Source organism: Manis javanica, chromosome X (genome assembly GCF_040802235.1).
Source record: "Manis javanica isolate MJ-LG chromosome X, MJ_LKY, whole genome shotgun sequence".
Lineage (NCBI taxonomy): Eukaryota > Metazoa > Chordata > Mammalia > Pholidota > Manidae > Manis > Manis javanica.
The window spans coordinates 73,511,381-73,532,081 of record NC_133174.1 but is presented as its reverse complement, the minus strand read 5'-3'; the positions used below and the strand labels follow the sequence as shown (position 1 = coordinate 73,532,081).

Below are 20,701 nucleotides of genomic sequence, written 5' to 3'. Positions count from 1 at the left end.
CTGGTACTTGTCTGCATCAACAGTCCTCCTAGAACTGTTATTGTTCCCTCCAGGGAAGATAGCCGAATTTGACCAGGTGCCTAAGTTGCTTAAATTGTGTTAGGAGAAACTACCGGCCTTGAACACCAAGAGGCAGATGCTCAGTCACTAACAGCAATGTAACCAATAAATTCCACATGGGTGGTACAATCTGTAATCGTTGGCCCCTTTGCTCTAGAAAGTGAGAGCTAACAAAAGCCACAATTGATTGAACATTTATGATGTACCGGGTACAGAATAAGCATTTCACACACATTAATTCATTCAATCCATTCAACAGCCCTATGCTATATGTATTATTATTATTACTATCTCCATGTTAGTAATAATAATACTGTTCCCATGAGAGCTGAAGCATAGTCACACAGCTTGTAAGTGGGGGAATCAGGATTTAGATGCCTGATACAGAGGTAGACTGTCCATGTTGATTTCACAATAGGTAGTGAATGATTCTGACAGCTAATCTCTGCATAATTTGTACATCATGACTGAGATTATACACTTGACTTTAGTGACTTTTTAGTTTTGGTGACCACTGTTTGCTGAACAAATTCCCTTGGGTTCTCTCATCATGACTAATACCATCTGGGGCTTGCCATTTTGGCCATACTTGTTCACTATGAACGAGGCTATGTTGTAGTGGAGCACTTGTTTGAAGTTTGTTTTGGTATTTTTTTGATGGTCTTGCTGAACATCTTAAACTTTGTAGGTGATACATCCCAAGAGTTTACGGCAAGGGATGAAGCCTGGCTTGGGATTTTTATGAACATAACATTACTGTTTCCTGAAGCTGCAGGAGTCATTATGATTGTTTAGCTATTGCTCTTGAGAAAGTATTTAGTTCTGGGCCAGTAGAAAGTCTATGATGAGTTGGATGATGATAGCTTGAGTTGTAGAGGGGATCTTGGTTGGGGAGGGTGGGTGGAGAGGATGCTGTGACCTATATGCTACCCAATTTTGCATTCCCAGGGGACAGTCCAACTAGAGCAAAAATACATCATTCACTTCTGACACTGACCATACACACACTCTGCTTCCCCCTACTTCCTGTTAGAAGAAAGATACCAGATACCAAGAAAGATAAAAAGGATGGTAATATAAGTAAACTCTGCTAAGTATAAATATGTAACCAATAAATATGACATAATAATATAAATATGTGCCATAAATATGTAATCTGTAATCAAGCTATATGCTATATAATATATATTAAAGTGGTGTGTGTGTGTGTGTGTGTGTATAAGTATATAAAAACAAACATATACACATATGTGTAGACCTTCCCACACACATTCTGAGACCAGTAGACACTGGGTAAACATAGAAGACTCAATGTATTGTCTTAAAAGTCAATATAGTGCTCTGATAAATGTATGCATCTGAATATAGTTACCAATAAGTAACATAGTTGAACGTTATATATAGATAGATGAAATCACTGAAGCTTTATTGTCTCTTGAAAAATGTAGACATGCCTAATTACTGTTGACCGGGACTTCTGCTATGTCGGTACAATTTAAGTGTCACTGAAGCACAGTGATGATGATCAGTGGTCACTCAGAGTTCTCTTGGTTGGTTTGGTTAGATTTTAATGGCATTTGATGAAGTGCTTCAAATGTATTTTTGTAGTGACTTTTTTTGGTAGTACTATCTACCATATTTAGTACATTTGTAGTTTTTTTTTTGGTAAGTCCCATGAAATTTATACTTGTTTGCCTCTAGGACTCACAGTACCCTACAGTAGTAGATGTACAGAGCTGCCTTGCCAGGCATTATGGTAGGCCTCAGGATGGCTGATAGCAACTGCACCAAAGCTGAGTCCTGACCAGCATCTCAGCGGTGTTTACTGTAGCATAATTATCTATCATTAAAGGCCTTTTAACCCGTGGGTCACTCGGCTGCCATTTAATGCACTGGAAAAAATCGTGTGTCTTGTGGAGCCTTACTAACTCCAAAAAATTCCTAATAAAAGTATTTGCCTTCTACTAACAGCACTTCCTCTATTTAAAAATCTCTAGCTTACCAATGTGCTTTATAAATCACTTTAAAATGTGGATTGCGAAGTATTCATAATTTGCTAGGTGCTCTTATGATGAGTATAACCATGGTTAGTCTTACCCTGAGCTTATGTTCTATCTGAAATGAAGTCACGCATAATCCATTTAATATGTACAGATAGAGAGTAAGCATGTACATTTTGTGAAACAAGAATGTGTAGAAATGGAGGAATTATTTTATTCTTTCTAATAATCTTTGCAAATTGTCAGGAGTTAGAATAACTCTGAGAATAACTTTGACCATCTGATTCCATGTGGCTTTTCTTCATAATGCCTAGAATAATGGTACTTACAGTGAGGCACTTTTTGTGATGTGTAAAAGAGAAGCCACTGGGCCCAGACCACCTGAGCTTTGTTCAGCAGTACCATTTACTAAATGACCTTGACCAAGTTGCTTGACCTCTCTTTGCTTTAGTTTCCAAATCCCTCAGAGTGGTAGGATGCAGTGTGTGCGGTGAACGGGCTAAACACTGCAGAAACACCCTAGGGTGCAGTGTGGTAAAGCATCTGGCGTCTAGTAGGCACTCAGTGCTAGCCAGGATGATTATTTGTATTGTGTTGCCATTGCTGGCTGTGTGCCCCAAAGGCCAGTGTGTAGCCAGGTATTTCCTTGCTTTTCATGTGATTCCCTACTTCCCCTGCAAGTGACTGCTATTTGAGTTTTGAATGCAGTTCTCAAGAACTGTTTGCTGTTGTGCTTCTTATGCACTTGTAAAATGTTTTCTCCGTGGCTCATTGCCACCAAGTAGCCCTCCCCCAACCAAAGTTTGTTTTGAAAAAGACCAAATGTGAGAATGACTAAAAAGAATAGCACACCAGAGGAGTTCGTCAGTCCTCTCATTTTACCCAACACTTTTCAAACAACTTGGTTTTTGTCACTTGGGCATATGCTACATGAGGAAAATACAGAGATGAGAGAGAACACATGCCTCCATTTTGAGCATTACGTATCTCCCCTATTGGGCAAAACTGGAATGGGGAAAAGGGCCAGTGAGAAGCAGTATGAAAAACGTATATGTACATGCCAGCTGTATGCTTTGCAGTTGCAGAAATTTATAGTAGATATCAAGTCATAATTTCCAAGAGCACAAAATGCTTCCTGTGTTCTCATTGAAAATTAAGAGGAAATTTATTGCATTATCATGATAGTGTCTCATTACTGGACTTATTCCTCTGTAATATTCACTATCACCCCTACAAACCAGTTCTTAACATTCTTTACATTCTTGTGTTTCTACTACATAGTATACATCTGCTGTAATAAATCATGTTGAAAACGAGGTAATTTTTTGATGGCTTACTGAAATAGTTATAGAAGCTTGTATTGTGCTTTATATTTACATGTATTTTTCAGAGGCCCCATTTACCCTAAAAACTTCACAGATTAATTTTCAAACAAAACAGTGCCTGATAATATTATGAGTCAAAGTAGTAATGTGTTTCCTGAACAGTGTAATATATGATGAAAGGAGGTCTTTATAGAGGATTGCATTTAACTTCATTTAGGTGGATTTCTCATGCTTTTGGTAATACCATAATAGTCCATGGCATATTTTATGATTTTTCTCACCTCCTACAACTTCCAATTCTGAACTTGATCCCCTTGCTTTTCTTGGAATCTGGTAAGATATTTAAAAATTGTTTTTCCCCAAGTAAGACAGTTGATGTATGTGTCTGTATGTGTAAACATGGACTAGACTGACTGAAATGAAAACTCCATAGGTCAGTTGGTAACGACTCACCTATAGCTGATTACGAGGAAGCTGGAAACACTGTTGCCACTACTCACATGACAAAAAGCCCCAGGCAAGTGAGGCTCTTAATTGTGTGGTCCACACTTTTGACCTGTGTGTCCGTTCTGGAGCCATAACCTAATTCAGCTTATTTCTCTTTAGTGGGCCAGTAATATTTCATGTGCACATGGCCCCTTTTAGTATCAGCAGGAAATTGATGGTGAAGGTTGGGCTGATGATCTCGATCACTTCAGCTTTACTGTACCAACAACAGGAGGCATTATACCACTTGGGAAATGGAGCTAAACAGTCCAACATAAAGATGACTTTTTCTAACCCTCTTTAGAATCTACTGAATAAAATGTCTCAAATAGTACCAGGTTACAGGCACAATTAATAAATAATCTTCCATAATTTGATAGTGACTGATAAACAAGATTAGCAAAAAGGGGACTTTCTTGTAGCTGGTGTCCTGGGTAAAAACTGGCAGTCTGAAGGGTTTTCAAGCACATGAGATTTTGCTTGCTCACTCTAATGTGTCATTTATTGTGATCTAGGTTTCTCAGTGGAAAAAAAGCCTAATTTCCTTGTTGTTCTATAAAAGAAGTGGTTATTACATAACCTCACCTACCCTAACTAGCTTGTTCATGTCCACTAAAACAATTTGAATTTAGAAAGCCATTAGGAATATTTTGCCACATTTAGAGAATCTCATTTAGTATAGCATTCACTTATATTTTTCATTATAATCTGATTTGGGAATATTTTAAGGAAATTTCAGGAAGTACAGAGAATAATATAAAGACTACCCATGAAACTACTCACAGTTGTTAGATGTTAAAATCTTAACATTTTGCCATTTCTCTCTCTCTCTATATATATGTGTGTGTGTGTATATATATATATATATATTTTAATAAGGAGAAACTTTATTTTAAATGATTTATTGCAAGGAAGGAAAGGAACTATTGCAACAGGAAGAGGGGAGCTATTGCAATGGGAGAGCACTGTGACCATGAGATGTACATGTGTCTCAAGGGTTAGGCAAAAGTTTTTCTTTCATGTGAAGGAGTTAATAAGCCTCAAAATAACTGGGTGTGAGGAAGTGGGATGACCAGAGTGTTATGATTTAATATATTTTTTAAAGAAACTGAGTAGTTGAAACTTTCACTCCCTCCCTTCCCAGAGATAACTACTATTTCTGAATTTGGTATATATAAGTCCCTTAGATGTTTGTGCATTTTCACTGTCTATATATATATATATATCCATAAGTGATACATAGTATTTTGCATATAAAGTTTTGAAACTTTTTATATATGGTATCACTCTGGACATATTCTTCCCCAGCTAGCTGTCATCACTCAATTTGCTCATAGTATTCCATTGTACAGTGTGAGAGGTTAAGCCAACAGCCCCAAAGACCACCCACACTTCTGAACTGAAAGTTCAGGAGATTCCCAGAACCACCCTCAGGTTCAGTATTTCACTAGAAGGACCCCCAGAGCTCACTAAAAGCTATTGCCCTGACAGTTGTGTTTTATTACAGGGAATGGGTACACTTTGAAATCAGTCAAGGGAGGAAGTACATAGGATGAGTACAGGGGGTTTCTAAATGTGGAGCTTCCAGTTCTTCTTTCCCTGTGGAGTCAGGACAGTGTCACTCTCCTGACATTGATGTGTAACAGTGTACAAGAGGGTGGCCTACCAAGGAAGTGCACCTGAGCTTCAGTGTCCAGAGTTCTTATTGGAGCTTCATCACTCCAGCATGAGTGATTGTCCATGGAGCTGATCTCAGTCTCCAGCCCCACTGGAAGTTGGCTGGATACCACATGACCCAAAGCTTCCACCCTAAATCACACTCTTGTTTTCTGACATAGCTAGCACCCACCCCAAGAGTAGCCTTCAATCTAGATTGTATAGATTGTATTGTTAGACTCTCTGGTGACCCAAGGCCCATAGGAAAACAAAACCACTCCTTTCAGGCTTTGCATGCCAAGGGCTTATAGGTCTTCCAGAAGCTAAGGACAAAGGCCAGACCTCTTTGTGAGCTAGGTTAATTTCTTTATTACACATATGAATATACCACATTCTCTTTTGTTTAGTCTTCTCCTGATGGATATTGGGTTGCATGTGATGTATATAAAATAGAACCTGTTTTATTTATTTATTTAATGAATGCTTATATAACACTGTTTGCTAAGTACTATGTAGCTTCTTTACAAATTAGCTCATTTAATCCTGAGAAGAATCCTATATGAGAGAAATGGTATTATTCTCATTCAACAGATGAAGAAAATAGGATACAGAAAGGCTAAATACCTTCTTCAAGGTCACATAGCCACTAGGTGGAATAGCTGGGATATGAATTCAGACAGTCATAACCCTTCCTCATAACCACTATACTGCGTTGCCTCGAAACAATGCAGCAACAAATGCTTTTGTACACAGTTTCCTATATGCATATATGAGAGCTTTTGGAAGATTTATGCCTAACAGTACAGTTTCTGTGCTGATACCCAAACTGATACTTTTCAACAATCTGTAAAATACTTGCACATAACTTTCCTAGTCTGTGGCTTGTCTTTCTACTTTTTTGTGTTGTCCAAGTGTTTATAACTTTAAAATACTCCATTAAAAAAATATTTTTCTCTGTGAGTTTCCTTTTTGCACTTTAAGAAATACTTTATTTCCCCTGAACTCAAAATTGTATCCTCCTATTTTTTCTCCTAGAAGGTTTGCCTTTTATATTTATACCTTTCATCTAGAATTGATTCTGAATATGATGTAAAGCAGGGATATAATGACTCTCCCCATATGTTGCAAAATGGTTTCTTCAGTGGTTCCTTTGTTCCCCAGTGGTCTGTAGTGCCACCTGTCATCATTGTGTCCATAAACATATGCGTCTTTGTACTAATTTGCTATATTGGTGCTATGACAAATTAACCGCACACTTAGTAACTTAAAGCAACACAGATTTGCTACCTTACAGTCTTGGAGGTCAGAAGTCTAAAATACGTGGGCAGGGCTGCATTCCTTCTTGGGGCTCTAGGGGAGAGAATCTGTTCTTGCCTTTTCTGGCTTATATGGGCTCCCTGCATTCCTTGGCTTTTGACCCACTTCCAGCAATGGCATCACTGTGACCTTTACTTCCATCCTTAAATCTTCTTTGACTTTGATCTTTCCACTTCCTTTTTTTAAGAAGTTTTCTGATGACATTGCACCCACTGGAATAATCCAGGATAATCTCCCTATTGCTGATCCTTAATTTAATCACATCTGTAAAACCTTCTTGCTGTACAAGGGAATATACGTATAGGTTCCAGGGATTAATAGAGGTTTCAGGAACCTAATCCTGCTGTTTTTGTGTCTGTTAATTCTCATTCAGGATAAGACACATGTCTTCATCTGTTGTATAATTTTAGATTATAAACTCAATCATAGTGTGATTCTCTCTGGCAATCTCACGTGACCTGGGTTAAGGTCATAACACTCCAGAAAGTTTAGCAATTGCTTCTACTAAGTCTCCAGGGATATTACTGACCCAGAGCCACTTTTCATGATATTTTGTTGGTTAAGGGTTTCTTGGATCATGTAGTGGTGCAATTTCAAACCCTCAATCTGTCCGAGGGCAGATCACTGGTTATACATGCAAAGGTATGATCTGCCCCCACCCAGTGCCTTAGGTAAAACAATTCTTATGTCTTCTCCCTCTTGTAATAAGTGGATTTTTTCCCCTAGATCACCTTTTCATTGGGGTGTAATCCGGCTGTTATAAAAAAAAAGTCATTTTTTTACTCCCTGCTTTCTTTGGATCCTCCCACCTCTTCTTTCCCTATGTGGGCATTAAAACTCAAGCACTTAGACTCATGAAATAGGTAAACTCCTTAGAGATTCTGTAGCATTAACTCGAGGGCTTATGGCTCTACTTTTCAGTTCCCAGTTTAGTTTTTGCTTACTTTTATGATAAGCGGAAGTTCCCGGGGTCTCCCAGCATCTTCCCCGCTTGTTTCCTCAGCACTTCTCTGTGGTCACTTCTGTTGGGATCTCATACATCACCTCTTGAGTCTACTTGCAGCCTGTTATCTTAGGTAATCAGTTACTGGTTTTGGGGGGGTACAACTGAGTTTGATTAGGACACTTTTGGCTTGGTCACAATTTTAGGCTTCTGCATAGTATTATTAGCAGTAGTACCTCTTGCTGCATCAAGATATTACTAATCTTACCTCTAGAGAGATTCTTGTTACCATGATAGAGAAAATAATAAATGATCAAAATACTTTTTTCACCAATACCAATTATTAAGTGTTAGATACTTTTTAAAAATAAATGTTACTTTAATTTTCAACTCACAAATCCTAATTCTCATTTTCCTATTCCCTCCCTAGGATGTGTGCTGTGTTTGGAGGAATCTATTGTCTTCGTCATTCAGTACAGTGCCTTGTTGTGGACAAAGAATCTGGAAAGTAAGGATGATATAAGTTACTTTCCTTTATTTACACCCCAAGCGCAGGTGAAAAATGATAAAGTCGATTTTAAAAAAATGATTCTTCAAAGATCCTCCTTGGTATTAATAACATATCAACCTTGATTAAAAGTAATTTGTGTTTAGATCCTCCAGAACAAGGAAAGTGAGCTCAGAATATAGAAACTAAATTAATTTCCCTGCAATATAACTGTAGCTCCTGATCATCCAAGCTTGGAAGACAAATCATTTCAGCTGCCGGGGCTGGGTGATGAGTGATGTTAGTTTTCCTTGTGGCCTTACCTCCTTTAATTGATTTTCAGTAGATGACAACAAAGCCCTTTGTTATTGCATTTTTAAAAATGGAGCTCACCTAAAGACTCATCAGATTAATCTCTGCTGATAATGCATGTCACTCCTAGAGAAAAGACTTTAATGAGTTTTTAGGTTGATTGTTGTCATAATCTGTGCTGCCCTGTTATCTAAGGATAAATTCTTTTACAACTGTAGCAGGCCTGCAGGCTGGTTTAGGATTGAAGTAAGAAAGTACCTGTTTAAAAAAAAAAAAAAGCTGAGCACTATCTATTTATTTATGTATTTTCATATTTCAATTATATTTTTCTAGGATTTATTATTTAGTTGCTAAAATATGCTTTTGTCTGAATTACACTAAGTAAGTACTAATCTTTCATTTCTAAGTTTTACATTGAAAGTTAAATGGGCCAACTATAAAGTTTTGGTAGTTTACCTGCTATATGGTTTTGTTGTTATTAGGTATTCTTAAGCATCTACCAACTTGTATCTCTTACATGACTGTTTTTAGTGGTATATAAAGAAATAGTATTATTCAGGTCATAAAGTACCTTCATATTTTGGGGGGAAACTTAAAAAATATAATTTTAAGCTGCTTCTTTTACTTTACAATGATTGTGTATGGTTGGAAATGTCATAAAATGTTAACTTCTTATAGACTAGTTATTGCACAATAACTAGTATTTTGAGAGATAGTGGAGAAAAATTCTAAATCATGTAATGATTAGACAGTGAATTTGCTTTAGAAAAGTAATTATCTGGTATAAGATAAAACAGACAGATTGTTTAAGGGCTTGTAAAGTACTTTTAACAATTTCACAGAAAGTACTACATAAATGAAACATAATCTACAGTAAAAAATCTGTCCCTGAAGTCTGTGGATATTCAAATATTGGCTCATGAAGAGTTCTGTGGAAGTTCTTGAAGAAATAGTTGTCTTTATGACTCTTGGAGTCATTTTTCCTTATGCATTCAATTTGAAGCATGAGCATGTTCTCATGATGGAAAGCCAGATAATCAGTTGCTTGTTTGGTGCTTATTGACTTAGATCCTTTTGCCTTTTTTGGGCCCCATTCCAGTCCCACATGTTACTCTGAGTGACATGAAGAATTTGCATGACTTATGTGTGTTTAAAAAAAAATGACATGGGTATGTTAGTACAGTAATAGCATTTGTTGAACTACATTTCAAGGCTACATTTACTTTAACTTTGACTTAGTTTTTATTACAGACTCTAAACAGAGGAACTCTTCTTTACGATCTCCTGCAGATTTCAGTTGCAACAGATAGCTCAGGGCTAAGGGTCTAAAGACCAAAGTTTGGTAGTTGTCAAATTTTAATTTGCCTAAGAATCACCAGGTAAACTTGTAAAAAAAAAAAAAAGGCAGATTTCTACGCTTCACCCTTGGAGACTAAAATTGGATAACGTGCTTAGAGTGGAGCCAAGGAGTTTGCAGTTTTAAGGAAAACCCCAAGTAAATCTAATGTATGTACTCCTTACATGACATTAAGAAACACTCATCTGTAAGGTAAAGTTCACGATTTAGCCAGTTGTACTGCGTTCCGTGGTGCACTGGGGGCTCTAGGTCTTAATTTATTTTAAGCCCTTACCAAGATAAACCTTCCAGACCTATTGGAATCAAATCTGAATTTTAAATAGCAGACATACTGCTACTGATTTAACATTGCTTTTATATCTTCATAGAAAGAGCTCAAGAATAACAATTATTACCTAACAGCTCCTAAGGCATGCATGGCCAGGTAGCCGTGGAATGAGAGAACACCTGGAACTCCATCACTGCCATGCATGACAGTGGGCAAGTTACTTTTCTCTGGGCTGGTTCCTTTATCCATAAGATAAAGTAGATGGACTCTGCCGTAATTGCTGAGTGTCTTCTCAGATGTGGCATGCTTTAATTGAGTTACTGAAAGTACATAGAAAGTACTCCATTTTTCCTTAACTTTTAGAAAAAATTATCTTAAAATGTTTTATATGCTCAAATGTAGGCCATTCTTGCATATTGGGTAATCTTCAGTCCCAGTGAGAAATTTTAAAAATGTTGAAACTTATATGTATCTATAACAGATATAAAGGAAATAGCAAAATGTCTGCTCATGCTATTTATTATGTTATTAAATTACTAGAAGCCCAGTTTTCTAGTGAATATCTTCTTCTTTTCCATCTTGGTTGTTTAAGATAGCCAGCCATTTTGGATTCTGCATATGATTCTCTTACTGGAAAATTTATTCCAAGCCATAAATACTTATTTTTTCAATATTAGGATAGTTTTTAAAATTTGACCTGCATTCATAATATTCATGATGTCTACAATATTCTCACTATACTGAATTGCCTAAGTGATCTTTAAAAGTTTTAATTAAGAGACAACCAATACTTGAAAATTATAAATTCATGCCTTCACTAATGACCAAGTTTATACTTTTTTTGCCTCTTTTAAAAGAACTCCATTCTATCAAATTAAATAGTCTCTATAAATATCTAAAGCTCGTATTGATTGAAATTGACTCAGGCTAATGTATCTTTCCCAAACACTAGTTTGTTTTTCAAAATCAATTAATTGAGAGAGCTACCAGTAATAAGAGATGTTTTGTTAGGACTGAATATAAAGTGAGGGATAAACTTTTTGAGGTAAAACCTTGAGTTCATATTTGGGCATATTTAGCATACGTTTCTTTATGGAATCCAGGTTGACTCAAACAATTGTTTATTTAAGTTTAATTAGAATATTTAAAGTGTTTATTTCAGAATTTAGAAAATTCTAAAACAAGAAGTCTGCAGAGGTTTGCATTTGTCTTATTATGCTTTTAGATTGCTTTTCTTTCCCTATTTATGTGGAACACTTGACATCCCCTCTCCCCTTTGGTATAGTTAAGAACTACTCACGCTTCAAGTCTAAGATCTAAGTTTATTTTCTGATCCAACAGACTAGATCTGAACCATCTGCCAACCCCTAAGTCAAGTCCCCATATATGTAATTGTAGGTCATCTCTAAGGAAAGGCAAGAACTCACTACTATCTACACTATCTCTAGAAGCAAGGCAAGTTGCTATCACATTGTATTCAATAGCTATGTGTTAAATGAAATGAATGAAGATTAAAAACTAATAATAGCCTTTCTTGTGCTTTTCTTTTCACCTTCCTTTAGGAAAGCCAGTAGAGGCATAAATGATCGTCATTAAGTTTATTGTGGTTACACGTCGAAGTATATAAACTCTGAGAGAAGAAATAAGGAATATGTAATCAAATGCATACATATTTTCAGCTAGATCTCATTTTTCATTTTTGTTTAATTTGCTTTTTCTGACATCCATGTTGACTGTGCTCTTCTTGCTATGTTACCCATTGGCTCTGCATTCTTGGCTTTCAGAGGACATATAGATATCAGTAGTTTTTTTCTATACCCTCTCACTAAATTCTAATTTAGTGAGAACCCCTCTGTTAGCTGTTTCTGGAAACACTGAATGTTCTTGTTGAACAGATTTCTTTTCCTTTGCAGCTGTGCTGACCATGTAAAACTCCTATAAATTACATTTGGCCATTTAGCAATACAGTATTTGATATTAGGGTATGGTATGGATGACCGTGGACCAGATATGTCTGTAACCAGTAGTCTGAGTCTAATTACTTCAGCTAATGTTCCTTGTGTACTTCAGCTGTCTCACTTAGTAGATTTCCTGCTATGACTATTTCTTAGAGATAACTTTTTCTGATGTCAGAAATAACTGTTTCTTTCCCAGATACTTGGAAATTATTAATGAATAGTGTGTTATACCAAACTTGAGGTGATTGATTCTTAATACCATTTGTCATTATAGAAAAATTGCTGAATTTCAAATTTTAGCATGTCCCATTTGCAGAATGGTAGTGATAATATTCTAGATATTTAACCTCCACCAACCCCTATGCTAGTTGCTATGGGGATAAAGAGATGAACGAAACATGGACCTTGTCCTTGTGTATAAAGAGATAGCAGTAAACAGTGCAGGCTGAAAAGTCAGATAGACTGGGTTCCCCACTTACTAGCTGAGTGAACTTTAACAAGTTGTTTAATCTCTCTGTGCTTCAGTTTCTTTACAAAGTGGGACATGACGGTACCTACCTCGTTGGGTTATTACATTAAGTGAACAGATAAAGCACAGAAAGCTATTTGTTATACATAGCAAGAACTCAGTACATGTTAGTTGGTAGAAATTATTAACGTATTGGATACTGTGGAATCCCATGGAGGAGATGTACTCTGAAGATCCTTCTGTGCTATGCTAAGGAGTTTGGACTATAATCAGTAGTGTTTTAAGGGGGTTTGTAACAAGATTAGATTTGCTACTTCTGGTTAGTAATTCTGACAGTGATTTGTAAGAAGCACTGTGATGGAGAGATTCTTTATCTCCTAAATCAGAGACTCTGTATCTTTGTTTCTGTCTCTACACTGTTCACATGCATGGAATATTTCCATCATCCTTCCATCCATTCAGCCATCCAGGCAACAAGTATTAGTTGTTTACTGTGTGCCAGGCACTGGGAATACAGCAGAGAGCAAGACAATCATAGTCTTTGTTCTCATGGAGCATAATAGACTACTCAGGGGTGTTAAAGACCAAATAAAGTAATGAGATAGATACAGATTGAGACCTGTTCAATATACAGATACAGCTCTGTCCCTTCCTGTGTAAAAAAGTTTCACTGGCTTTATGTCACTTCAGAATGAAGTCTAAGACCCTTTTACACAACATGTGAGACTCTGGGATCTGGCCTCTGCCTACCTCTCTAAACACATGTCTTCCCTGCCTGCTTGCATTGTATTGTCAGTTAATACCAGACCTCTTATGGTTCCCTGCACTTCTTACTTGCCTCTGTACCTCAGCAAATGCTGCCCTTCTACCTGAAATGTTCTTTTTATTTGCCTGTTTAACAGGGTTTCATCCTTTAAAAGCAGCTAATGTATTACTTCCTCTGAAGAGCATTCCCTAATACTCCACTGCCTGACCCCCTCACAGCCCCCCTCACTAAACTGAGTTTGCTACTTCTCCTTAGAATGCTCTTGATACCCTGTCCTCTTCTCTTATCACTGGACATGGGCATTGTCTTATAATTGTGTCTGAATCTTCATCATCCTTAAGGACAAGATACATTTATTTTCACCTCTTAGAACAGTGCTTGGCCATGTGGTTGTTACGCTGTACAGTCATGTCAAACAAATGAGCTGCCAACTTTCTAGCAGTCCATTATCTTGTTAGACTAAACAAGAGTCTAAAGGCAGTGTCAGTGAAGACAGAAGAGGCTAGTTTCAAGAAATCTTTGTAAGTTGGAATCAAACTTGAGTAGCAGGTGAGATGTGGGAAGAGAGATTCTGAGCTAGGGAAACTCTGTGTTATTACCTGAGAGAGGGATTCTAAGGGGAGAAGCAGGTGAGGAGCCATGGTGGAACTCAGTTTCAGGCATGCTAGGTTTAAAAAGGGTTTGGTGTCTGTCCAGGAAGAAATAGATAATAGTTAAGAATGTGGATACAGAGCTTAGAATTGGTCAGAGCAGAGAACCATAGATTTGAAGTTACCCATCTGTTTGGAGTAGATTTTTACTCAAAAAATAACTGCTAAGTGTTTTGGAATGGTTTTACCGAAGACATCACAGTTAAACTAATGTGTGTGCAAAAGCATGGAAGGGCATAGTACTGGGAGAGTTATTTTCTTTCCTTCAATGATTGGCAATCTTCTAATATCTTTAATAAACACATTTTTCCTTTTAATTATTTTTTATGTGATTTTTGGTATTCCTTACCATGCAGTCTTGTTGGGATATTAATTCTGAAGGTCAGAGAGATTGGATACCTATTTTAATGCTGTTTTTCTCATCTGGGCCAAATTCCAGATAATGAGTTTTTATCTTGCTGAGTGTTTTCTTCCTTATCGTCATTTTGCTGTTTGTGCCTTCATGTCATTGAACCAAAAACTGAAGAACTGTTGTGATTTGCTGATTTAGAAAGCTCAGCTCTAGAATTGTTCGGTCTGGCTTCAGTGATTCTTATGACCAACTTGGTCATTGTGTCCCTGTAACAGGGGACTCTTATCATCTTCTTCCTCAGTTTACTATTTATGAGGCTCAGCAAGGTCCTCAACTAAATCTGAAATGCTGTTAACCTTTAATGGTGTCCTCAGGTTCATGTGGGAGGGTGTTTTAATGTCTCTAGCAGCACTGTTTCATTTTGCTGTTCCGTTACTTGAATGTCGCCTAATTTTTTATGCTAATCTTTATAATATAGGGTCTAAGCCTAGGTCTGAAATCAATATTCCTTTCTTCATTGTTCTCCCAGTTAGGCCTAGTATATAACAGTAAGTCAGGTATCTGTGGGGAAAACAAATCTTAATCGCTTATGTAAACATATCTTAATTTGCACAGCTTTGCTCAGGCCTAGAGCCTTAGTACCTCTGAGTGAGGCTATCAGGTAAGCCATGTTATTATCATCTACCAGACTGACTGGGCATATGGGACCATCACCTCAATTTCTGCAGAAATCAATATTCTATAGCAGTAGCTCTGGACTCTTCACCTAGCACAGATTAAAGATACAACAATAGCAGTGGCACACTTGACAGTGATTCTTTCTTGGGATTTGGGAGCTTATCAGAATCTCCAGGGGTACTTATAATTTGAAAAAGTCCCCCAGGTATGATTCTGATTTTCTTCCTCCTCCTCCTCCTTCATCTCTGAGAATCATGATTTCATCCAGAAGCCTCAGCATAAATAGGCACATTTATTGGTATATTGTTCTTGCATAGTTGAGCTCCCTAACCCCTGCACCCACATACTTCCTTCCCATTAGAGTGATTCCTAGTAGTTCTTTCTAATACCATAACCTACCAGTGTCTGCCTGTCACCAAGGTATAGCTACCACTGAAGCAGCTCTATTAGTGTTTGGAAGCCTACAAAGCAAGGAGGTCTCCACAAGCTTGAGGGCCAGGTTTCATTGTGTGGTTTATTTAAGTGGGGGCCCTTTGCAAAGACTTAAGACTAGAATCCAAGATTTATACTAACACCCACCACCCACCAATTTTCTTCCATTTTATGATGCAAATTTTCAAATCTACACCAAAGGTGAAAGAATGTCAGAGTGAACATTTGTATATCTACCACTTAAAGTCTACAGTTAACATTTCAATATACTTGCTTAATTATATATCTACCACATAGGCGTTCCTCTACCTGTTTGGTCACCTTTTTTAAGTACTTCACAGTAAACTCCAGATGTCAGTACAATTCCCTCTAAACACGTCTGCATGCCTATTATTGACTAGAGTTCAGTATTTATTTACTCCTTTTCCTTTGGATGTAAAATTTATGTAAAGTGAAGTGTCCAAATCTTAAGTGCTCATTAGCTGAGTTTTGACAAATGATAAATCTGTATAACCCAAGTCCCTGTCAAGATATAGAAGATATTAATACCCTCTCTTTTCTGCCCAGATTATTCCCTCTTAACTTTCTATAGTCTCTGACTTAAAGGTAAGAAAAAGGGTGGTCATTGCTTCCAGGACATAGAAATCCATGTTTAAAGATGGATCAGCATATTTCTCTTCTCTGTTGTCTAAAGTACCATGTGTTTTAAATTGTAAATGAATGTTTTAAAAACAGGAGATGGAGTGAGTTAACTTACTTTTTCAGTTTTTAAATAATTTTTTTGGAAAATACTGTATCTAGGTACAAATACCTTATATCTACTTAGTTAAGTATTTCATAAGGCAAGAGTACTAGTTGAATGACATGTTAGGAAATATGCATAGAAACATAAGTGGAAAAGAAAAAGGAAGTGGAAGTAAGATGGGAAAAAATACATAATAATGTAACAACGTATGTATTAATATGTGTTTAACTGACTAAAACATATGATATGAATCTAAAATCACAGAATATCGAAGTCTGTCTTGATAATAGTGGCATGGCCATTTATTTAAGAATATCAGCATATCATCATCTACGTTTAAGAAATACAAATTAAATTCCTCTCACTTGGTCTTGGGTGTACATAATTTTATTTTTAATGCCTTTATGCCTGGTACATATCTCTTAGGTGACTTGTTTTTAGAGTGATGTAGGATATTTTAATTTGTACCAGTATATTTAAAATATGGTAAAAGTTTGAAATTACTTGTTTGCATATTGTGAGGAGCAACATATAAGTGTATTTCTAATTAAATAATTCTGGTTCCAAAAGGAGAAGCTGTGACAAAAGCACATTGTGATATTTTCATAATAAAAAGGTATAGCAAACACACAGGCATTTACATATACTTCCTGAAATATTGCATACTGGCTTTGTCAGTGCTGGTAAGTCCATTTCAAGGATGTTGCCCTTAGTCCATTAGTTTAGATAATGAGCCCTATAAAGTACATTTATAACTTGTGGCACTGCAAGGAGATGGATTCTAATTTTCATCCTTTTATCTAGACACATTGAAAGAAGGTCAGTGGAGGGTTCTATATGATTCATTGTTCCAAAACATATCAGATGACAGAACTGATAATGTCTGTGCATAAGTGTTTTCCTTATATGGAAATAGCACTTGAAAGAAATCTTTCTATGATCATCCTTTGAAGTAAAGTGGAAACAGGTATTAAAAGAAGCTCTAGCCCCTTTTTTTTTTTGGCTTTAAACATTATCACACATGTGACCAGATATTCTGAACAAAAGAGAAAGCAACACTTAACATAAAAATAAAAAGCCTGTAGTGGCTTATTCAGGCTATGAATGATTTAACAAGATATTTAATCAAGTTTTCTCTTGCCCTTTTCTTTAATCTGTTAAGGAAAAAAAAAGAGCCTGTTTTCTAAACAAAGGAAAAACATACGTGTTCCTAAACATTAGAAAAGATCATAAAGTGTTTGACCTCACTTTACTGTTACTTAATAATGGTGTTCAAAATAAATAAGTTCTATTTCATGCTTATAGTTTAAGAGACTACAAAAAAGCAACAAGACTATGTATTCTATAATTTAGTTAAGTTTTGTGTCAAAGTGTGAAATTATAGGCAATTTTAAATCTTGTCCTCCAAGAAACTGGTTTTAGATTCAAAATTAGTTGATTATGTTCATTATTTATCAGTTATTTAATCATTAATGAGAACTTTTTTGCTATGCTTATCTTCTTTGTAGATGCAAAGCAATCATAGATCAGTTCGGTCAGAGAATAATCGCTAAGCATTTCCTTGTGGAAGACAGTTACTTTTCTGAGAACACGTGCTCGAATGTGCAATACAGGTAAGGCACCTCTCTACCCACTTCCCAAGGGAAAGTGAAACTTAGGGAAATTTAGCTTTGTGCTTATCTTGACACTTTTATATGACTCTGTTCTCCAAGTAAAATGCAAATGTATACCAAACCAAAGAGAAATTCAACATATTACCACTGGTCTCTTATAGGGCTTGGGTTTAGGGAAGCCTAGCCTAAATTCAGATCCTTCAGATCAGCTGGGATTTGTTTGCAGCTCACACATCCTCCTTTCATGAGCCAAGAAAAGATTAAAGGAAAATTTGACTTGGTTTTGGGAGATGACACTTTTATCATGACTTAAATCTTTGAAATGTGCCTTCTGGTGATTTTATAACTACAAATGAAGCTTGTCCATGGAGTCTGAATCACTCATAACTGTGTTTTGCATTACAGGCAGATCTCTAGGGCAGTCCTGATTACAGATAGATCTGTACTAAAAGCAGATTCTGATCAACAGGTAATTTAAGTACTGTACTCTTTAATAACATGCTGTTAAGTTAATCTATATGCTAGTATGTAGAAATTAATATTGGTGAAATAAAAATGTATTAAGCCATACATGTTGGTATATGTTTAATGCATTTTAAAAAAATACACATGAGCAATTATGTAATAATTGTAGTTTTTTATAGATTTCCTTCCAGGGGAACAAATAATTGTTTCTTATGTAACAGATTTATTTTAGGAAAATTGGACTAAATCCTAGTTTTTGACAACTGTTTCTATTAAATTGAAAATATGTTATTATGGGAAGAAAAAGAGAATCCCCGGAGAATACATTTGAAAATCTTGGAGGAAAAGTCTTCATGGTAACCAGCCCTATAGCAGTGGTAGTAAGCCCACCATTAGGTCTCGTGTAAATGAGTACCAGCACACATTTCCAGTTCTAATATTTCCCCATTACCACTGTTCATTTCAGGTCCCTCTTCCTCCTCCTCACCCCCAATTCTATAGGAATGGCTTTATGTCTGTGGTTTTTCCTTAGTCTGCCCACTGAATTCTGGAAGTATGTCCCCTTCTCTTCTGACCCTATTTTACACTGACTGATAAAATCAGCTTTCTCAGTGTGACTGTAATACCTATTCTGTGTGCTACTGATGAAAACAGGTTCCTAAAATTCCTGAAGTTGGAAGTTTTTGATTATATAACACAGATATGTTTGTTATGTATGTGAGCATAAATCCTTTCATTTAATCATTCCTCAACCAATGAGTGCCAGTGTGCTGGGTTCTGCAGAGCCGGTACTAACCGTGAGAGCTTCTCTGCCATTATAGCTTGCAGTCTGGAAGATACAGATACAGACAAATTGCAGCTACAGTTCAGTGTGATGAGTGTGAGCAAGGAATGGTACAGCAGCCATCGTAGCACTCGTCATGCTATGCTGTAATTGCCAGTTGTCTTGTCTCTATCTTCCCGGTAAACCATAAGCTTTGTGAGTGGGTCAGAGTGACAGGGAGGCAGAAAAGTGAAGAGAGCAAATAGAAACAATTCTGAAGAAGCTATGCTGTGAAGGGTAGGAGAGAGGAAGTGGCTCCTGAAGAGGGATGTGGAAGTGAAGAGGCCTTGTCTTTCTTTTAAAAGTTTAATGTATATTTTAGCTGATGAGATGGATCTAGTAGAAAGGGAGAGGTTGAAGATATCCAGGAGAGAAGGAAGATAGTTGATTCAGCAAGATCCAAGTAAAACATTGCCCTTAGATGGGATATGAGAAACCTTAAAATAAGTGTGAATGCTGGACTGTTTGTAGTTTGGGAGTTCCCATCTGGTGGGTTCTATTTACTCTTTAAATTGCAAGGTGAGGGCATCTCCTGAGAATGGGGGTGTGGGAGTGGGGATGGGGAATAGGTCAAAGCTCAAAAAAGATGTAAAAATAGTCATTGTGGGGAGCTGGAGAGTGACCTGAGTGTGGTCAGATGGCTGGGGAGCATCAGTGGCCCAGATGAATCTGAAAGTCATGAGTTTCCAGCAGCATTAATCTGCCCTTATCGTTCCAACTCTTTCATTCTCCTTTCCCTTCCCATCCTCTTGACCTATTAAGAAACCAATTTTTTGTCCTATCTTTTTCTTACCAGATTACCAGTTTCCTTCTGACCTCTTTCTTTTCCTTGTCCTAAACCCCTTGGTGGATCTTCTGAACTGCCCTTCCACCAACTCCCATATAGCTGTGTTCTTCCACTGCACCCACAGAGGAAAATCCCATCCCAGAGGAGGCTGTAAGCTGTAGCTGCACCACTGAGGGCTGTTGAGAAAACCTCACGATTAGACAGACTGGCACTGCCACAAGAGTCAGGGGTGCCAAACTCATTTGGTTGAATCCTCAGAACCCACCACCGTTTAGGTTTTCCATTAGCCTCAGGCAGCTCCCTCTCCCTTTCCCCTCCATACCTAGTCCAGGTCTTCACTATTTTACCCATCCTTCTCTCCCTTAGTCCTCTTACCCCTGCCCCCACTCCACTGAGGAAAATGAGTCACCTACTAAGCACAATGACCTTTGACCTCCAGCCCCACCACCCACGACTTATGTACATTGGCATAAACACTAATGAGGGGGCTCTCCTCCTTGTCCAAGGCTACCCCTTTCACAAGTGCCCGTGACACGCAAACACACACACCACCCTGTGTGCCTGCTCTCTCTCCTGCATCTTCAGCCTCTCCCCACTATTGGCACCTTCCCCTCAACTTACATACATGTACTACTGTTTTCTGTTCCCCAAGTAAAAATAAAGAACAAAACAAAACAAAAAAATGTTACCTTGACTCTGCCCCCATGTCTAGCTAGTATCCAATCTCTCCTCTGCTCTTCTCAACATTTTTA

General features: G+C 37.2%; 1 protein-coding gene across 3 annotated transcripts in view; it reads left to right on the top strand.

The window, feature by feature from the left end:
- Positions 1-20,701, top strand: part of CHM (CHM Rab escort protein) — a 215,684-nt gene that overhangs the window by 156,991 nt on the left and 37,992 nt on the right. For all 3 annotated transcript variants that reach the window (XM_037004815.2, XM_037004812.2, XM_037004811.2), the window contains 3 exons: positions 8,218-8,295; positions 17,770-17,874; positions 18,280-18,343. In XM_037004815.2, coding sequence (XP_036860710.1) covers positions 8,218-8,295; positions 17,770-17,874; positions 18,280-18,343 — 247 coding nt within the window. The remainder of the gene's footprint in view (positions 1-8,217; positions 8,296-17,769; positions 17,875-18,279; positions 18,344-20,701) is intronic.